This window comes from Mus musculus, chromosome 3, assembly GCF_000001635.26.
Source record: "Mus musculus strain C57BL/6J chromosome 3, GRCm38.p6 C57BL/6J".
Taxonomy (NCBI): domain Eukaryota; kingdom Metazoa; phylum Chordata; class Mammalia; order Rodentia; family Muridae; genus Mus; species Mus musculus.
The window spans coordinates 31046635-31053321 of record NC_000069.6 but is presented as its reverse complement, the minus strand read 5'-3'; the positions used below and the strand labels follow the sequence as shown (position 1 = coordinate 31053321).

The following is a 6687-nucleotide window of genomic DNA, read 5'->3' as shown; positions in this document are numbered from 1 at the left end:
AACACAATAGATCAGCGTGAAGCCTAACACAGGATGACCTGCTCAGAAGGACTGAATAAGCTTCAGTTAGAAGTATGGCACAATGTTCTCTGTTCGGTTGATTTCTTGTTTTTCCCATGAAAAGACCCAAAGCGGAACAAGTTAAAAGGTACTAGAATCTTTTAGTCCTCCTTACCAAAATGTTGTCTGAGTTACAGAAATAATTACTGACTGGAACAAATGCTCACAGTCCTGGTCTGGAACTTTTTAGCCCTGGCTGTCCTGGAACTCACTTTGTAGCCCAGGCTGGCCTCGAACTCAGAGATCCACCTGCCTCTGCCTCCCGAGTGCTGGGATTAAAGGCGTGCGCCACCACGAACGGCTTTTTTTTTTTTTTTAAGGTTTATTTATTCAAGTACACTGTAGCTGTCTTCAGACACACCAGAAGAGGGCATCATATCTCATTACAGATGGTTGTGAGCCACCATGTGGTTGCTGGGATTTGAACTCAGGACCTTTGGAAGAGCAATCAGTGCTCTTAACCACTGAGCCATCTCTCTAGCCCGGAACATTTGTTTTTAAGTTGAAAATGGTCCACTCCTCATAGGTATTAAACATTTTATTTAAAGATTTTAATGTAAAAAAAATTATACAAATACAGATTACATTATAGTGAACAAGGCAGTGTTCTACATGATAAAAATTAAAACAATTTTCTAAATAAGTACTGGCAACAGGGACACAGATAACTAGACACCCATCCAGCTGCATGTGATAAACCGATCTGATCACAAGCTTATGCAACATAAGTGGTGTCTAAGACACCAAGCGCCCATCCCTCTGCCTGTCTCCCCGGAGACTCTGAGAGAAGGAGGCTTCCACCACATACAGAGAGTTTGCATGGCACTTAAGGACTGAAAACTAGAACTGAATTAAAATCATCTGTAATAATTCTGTATAAAACACACATAGTAAGTCTTATTAGTTAACAACAATAAGAAAAAAAAAAGATTTAAAAACAAAGACCACCATTAATTATGGTTAAAACCTTATCACAGAAAACTGTTCATCATTTAAATGTTATTGGCAGAAAATGTACAGGTTTTGTTGTGGGTGAGGGTAGGGAAGACATACAACTTGAATTTACTCATCTAAGTTTGTTGACAAATGCATGATAATTCACTGGTTATCCTTTCTTAAAATGTTTTTCACAAAAAAACACAGACTCACACTCCAATAAGAAATATGGCCACAAGAAAAAGAATAACCTGAAGAAAAAGTTTCTCAAAATGGAATACAAAGCCCCAAAGAGTCCCAGGCAGGCTGGACACTGTGCACTTCAACAGCTCTCAGTCTAAAATGCCCCAAGGGAGAGCACCACTTAGGTCACAGCATACACACCCCCGAGCTCCTAGCAGCTTAGGGCGTGAATGCTGCCTTTAGATTAAGACAGCTGTTCCAGGTCTTAGGGGAAACACACACTTCAACATGAAATGTGTCAGCGCACGCACTGCACTTATTGGTCTGCTCCCTCGCATTTATGTCCTGCAGGGGAGGGCTGCGCGCGCCATGGCCACCAGCCCGTGGGCTGCAGGCATCATCAGGTCTTCAGGTTTTGGCAAGTGGCCTCGATGGCCCCTTGTTGGCTTTATCAATGGGGGTTCTCACTGCTCTCTGTCTTACATTACTTGAAAATGCATGACACAAACTTGACACAACTCACACTTCTAATGAAACGTAGCATTCTCCAAGTGATTTTCAAATGCCTACAGGTTTTAAATCATCACAAGCTCAGCACTGCGCGGCGTTCCTAAAGTTAAATTTACTGATTTGACAACTGTAGCTTATTTAGACGATCATTTTAAAGTCCTTTATATAAAAATATTTAAAATAAACAGCAGAATGGTGCTTAAAACGGTACTTCTTTAAATAAGAGATTGCTAAATACTACTTACTGTTAATAAAAATAGTGTAGAGAACTGAGGAACCCTGCCCTGAAATGGATTTCACTCTGTATCACATGTTAGCTATGACATAGGAGCTCAGGAAGAGCTGGAACTGTGTGTGTGTGTGTGTGTTACATAGTTATCCGTGGTCATCATCATTGGTCTTGAATTTCACCGCAGACTCCACGAAAGGTCAAAGTACAGATAATGTACTCTGGAGAAGGAACCAAAAGTAGTTAAGACATTCTACTCAGAAGATAATTTATTTTCCCATATACTAAATAATAATAAAAATATATTCACTCCGCTTCCCCTGAATAAACGGAATGCTTTTCTAAGCTGGCTAAGAAGTGAGAGCCTCCTCATTATTTACATCAAATCTTAAACACCAACTGTAGGATTTACTCTACAGTAAGAAAGAAAATGCTACAATCGTTCTTTCTGTAGCTACTTTAGACGTCTACTTTTTCCTGTATGTGAGCAGCTGCCACTCTCGAATCCTGCCTCTGAACACACATCAGCATGCTAGTTTTCACTGAAAAGGCAAGCTCAGAAGCTAACCCCTTAGTGTAAAAATAATTTTAAAAAATTAAAAACAAATAAATAAATCACTGTGCCAGTTTTTGAAACACAGCTAATAATTTAGAACCCAATTCATAATTATTAATTACCCAAAGTAATGAGAAGATTTATTTATAGGAGGAAATCTTAAACTGAGGGACCTCGGCAACCAGTAACACTAGCAGATGCACTACTCTGCATGGCCCTCCACTGCGCAATTAAGCCTTCAATGACTTAACACAAAGTGACAACAACTGTGGGAGACTGATGATGTCATCCCGTCGAGTGTCACAACGCAGCAGAGGCTTTCTTTGACAAGCTGTGTTGTTTCCTTTACACAAAGACCGTCCTTCCTCATTAGGAGTGTCTGGAGAGCAAGCATAAGCAGGGTCGACATGATTGTCAGGAAGCTAGCTTCTGTTTCTTAGTTCTATTTATCTGTATGATTCCTAGTCTCCAACAGGATACCGAGAGCGACTTCTGCAGGGGCAACATAAAATGCTAACTGTGAGCAGGCTGACGGGTGGATATCCATGCACTGAATGGCGGCAAGCAGAATCAGACACACTCTTCTGCAGACATCAAGAGGGGGTTGATATACTCAAAACCTTCAAATTCAGACTGATCAATCTTCCTCACAATGTCACTGTTGAAAGAAAAACACAAATATTTATCATAATCAAGATATCTTCATCTTTCAAACTGAAATACAACTGAAAACATAAGGCTAAATGACATTACTGTGGAAAAATGAGTTCTTAATCACAAAGTGGGTTCTAGAAGAATCAGGAAAAACAATAGCCTCACAAGAAGACTAAGAGCCCTACAAGCAACCAACCTTATAACCGAGAGGGTCCAGAATCAGACTGAGGGTTTTTAAAAGGCAGAAATGCAAAGCACAGAGCTACAGACAGCATGGCCCCTCATGCAGGAAAGTCTTAAGAGAAAGCAGTTATCTGATAAATTGTGTGTGTGTACACGTGTGCACACGCACATATATATGCAAGTACATCTGTGTACACACACTTGTAGAGTCTTCCTTGATCACTCTCCACCTCACTCGAGGGTACCGAACTCCATCGCATCCCGAGTACTGGCATTACAGGCATGCACCATCACACGTGGCTTTACACAGCTGCTGGAGATCTGAGCTCAGGTCCTCATGCTTACATGGCAAGCATCTGCCCATCTCCCAAACCCCACTGTCTGCTAAATCTCATACAGTGTGAGCTAACCACACCTATACCGGGAGGGTGACATTTAGCTGCAGAAATCAAGGAAATCAGCATTCATTATAGAAGTGGAATTTGAAAGACTGTTAGAAATGCAAGAAAATCAAAGAGTTTAGGAACAGAAGGGTGCTAAGTGGTAGGTGATACCAGGCAGAACGCCATGGCTAGATTAAAAACCGCTAATGATGCTTATATAAGGTATTTCACCTCCACCAATCAAAGACCTAGCTGTATTTCAGGTTTGTCTGAAATAAATGAGATCATTTCAACTGATAAAACGATAGAGGAAAATAGACACAAGACAGAGAGAGTGACACCTGCTGTAAGGGAATGGTAAATGGTGGACTGCTCCAAACATCTTTTGTCTCTTGGTGATATGCCTAAAAGTCAGGCAGGACCAGTGCCGGGGCACTGTTGGCATGAGTAGGTTAAAATGCCAGGCAAGAGGACAGCTGTTACCTGGAAGGTTTCTGATGAAGGGCTGAAGAACGGAAGCCCTAATAACATGGTAAAGGCATGAAGCAATCAGCTAGTAGGCACTACATTTTTAGTTTGATTTGCAAGAGTCTGGATCTAGGGTTAAGGCAACATGATAAGAAAAGGAAGCTCAGATCAAGTGTTAAAGGGAAACCACGCAAGCCCATCAGCAGTGGGCACTGTAGAATCTGAGGAGTGAAAGATGTCAACAACTACAGGAGCAGACGGCGGCGGGGCAATGGGCGGACATGAGGAGTGGCAAAGAACAGAGAGAGACAAAGGCTAGTAGACAAAGGTTCTTAGACTCAAGCTATCTGAGGGGAGATGCTAAACAGATGGAAGTGCTCAGGAGAGCTGCGGAGGGGCAGTAGGAGGCTTCAGAAGCCATCTTGCACTTACTTCTTCATAGGTACCTTGTGAGGTAGAGACAATGAGAAGGAACAGGCTCAGAGAAGTTATACAATTCTACAGCAGGGTGCACAGCTGGCAAGAAGGACATGGACTGAGCATCTCTTATGAACTCCCTGTTCTTTCTAGCACACAGCTCTGTGGGGAATGACTGCTACAGCTCTCCTACTAGACAGAAAGCTTTGTGTGAAACCACACTATTTTGATCACCCGTGAACATCTAGCACTTAGCGCAATGCCTTTTGCTTCATTTGCCTACTCAGTAGTCACTAAACAGCTAGTATCTACCATACAGGGCCTGCTGCAGCCTCTAAGGTACAAACTGAATATTGCAAAGAGGGTTGGCAGGTACTGAGCCCAGAGCATCCTGGTGACATACAAAGGGGAAAAAGATAACAGGCAATTGTTATAGAGATGAAACTGGCACTGCTCAGGATGTCAAACCTTCTACAGATGCCAGGGGAGAAGAGGATTAGCCAAACAGTGCTTTGAAACTTGGAAAGTAAGAAGCCAGCCTGATCTGGCAAAGCTTAAGAGGCAAGCGTCTGTGGTAAGAACATATGAGGCAGCCAATGCTCACTGGCCTGATGAGAGAGAGTCTGGTAGACACCGCTTACCCCTCTTTAGTAAGAACATCACTAACTACTTCTTTACATGTCTGAAAATGAAAAGAATTAAATAACAAAAAGGGGATAAGATTCTGTGGAAAAGCAAAACTAAGCGTGCTTTTAGGTAGGAAGAAAGTGTTCAGAGGTAAAGCAATGAGACAGCTGGCAAAGGAGAAGGCAGACGCAAATGGTGTGGTGGCTGATGGTGGTGGGACAGCAGTGCTTCCAGAAGAGTGCTCTTCCCCAGCAGGAGGCGAAATAAGGCCCAGAATAGATAGTAGGGACAGTCCTGAGACACAGAGTTGCCCGAGTTCATCTGAGAAGGGAGCAAGCCACATCAGAGAAGTCTCGATTCTTACAGTTAAAGTCAAGGAATGATTACATACACTCCACTGAGAGAAGGCTTCAGAACCTGAGATAATAAGGAACAGCTTTGAAGGACGCTAGGACTAAGATGTAAGTAAAGAAAGTGAATGCCAAGGAGCAGAGGCCCCTTAGGATAAGAGAATATATCTTGGGGGAAGAGAGTGAGGGAGAAAGAGAATGAATCAAAATGATCTCAAATCACTTTAAATTACATTTTTAAAGGATGCGACAGAGACACCATTCTGACCCCTGCTGGCTAGACTGAGAAACTTGCTGTCACTCTTACAAGGGACACCCAGAAACTAGAGGAGATGGCATATTTAGAATGGAGCCATGCAGCCCACAGGCCGTGGTCAGTCAGCCCAGGTGTGAGCCCTGACACCTGCTCTTGCTCTCTCTCTGAGCCTTAGTTCCTCATCTGTAAAGTGAAGATGACAATACCCACCTTACGAGGCTGCTGAGAGAACTGGAACAACCATACAAGTTAGTAGATACAATCGTTGCTAGAGAGATTTTAACAGCTAATGATTCAAATACCCAGCAATGTAATGGTTACGTATAAACCATAGAATAATTTCATAAACAATTAAATAGCTTTAAGGTTTCAGAGATTTCAAAAGAAACTTGAGAACACTTTTAGTGTGTATAATTACTTACTCATCATCTGGAGTGAGCTGGACTGGTTCATTAGTAAACTGAGAATCGAAATTATCCAAACCAAATTCTCCAGAAATGTTTGGTTTAAAGGGTGGAACCACCTGCTTTTGCTCCATCTAAAAGACATGCAGATGACAGTTGAGGTATGCACTTGGGACACTGCCCCTCACGACAGCCGAGGTGTGCACTCGGGACATTGCCCCTCACGACAGCCGAGGTGTGCACTTGGGACACTGCCCCTCACACTTTGATGTGCTCTCTGATGTCTCACCATGTATGCTGCTACACAAGATCAGCAGCCACAGCCAAATCTTAGTAAGAGGAACATTGCTATTGGCCCCAGTATGACCTCCTCCAGTACATTAACTATTCTGTTTGTTTCTTAAGTTTTATATAAGTGCTATAGAGTAGTTTTAAGTTACTTAAGCTATAATATCTTAGTTTTTCAATAAC

The 6687-nt window shown here is 42.4% G+C and overlaps 1 protein-coding gene across 2 annotated transcripts in view; it reads right to left on the bottom strand.

Moving 5' to 3' along the window:
• Nucleotides 1-581: 581 nt before the first annotated feature.
• The window catches only part of Prkci (protein kinase C, iota), a 56999-nt gene continuing 50893 nt past the window's right edge, over nucleotides 582-6687 (bottom strand). Inside the window, exons 17-18 of one of the 2 annotated variants that reach the window (NM_008857.3) lie at nucleotides 6235-6350; nucleotides 582-3132 (exon numbers count right to left, since the gene is read on the bottom strand). In NM_008857.3, the coding sequence (NP_032883.2) occupies nucleotides 3045-3132; nucleotides 6235-6350 (204 nt within the window). In that variant the 3' untranslated portion in view covers nucleotides 582-3044. The remainder of the gene's footprint in view (nucleotides 3133-6234; nucleotides 6351-6687) is intronic. The other variant, XM_006535411.4, reaches the window with a different exon arrangement.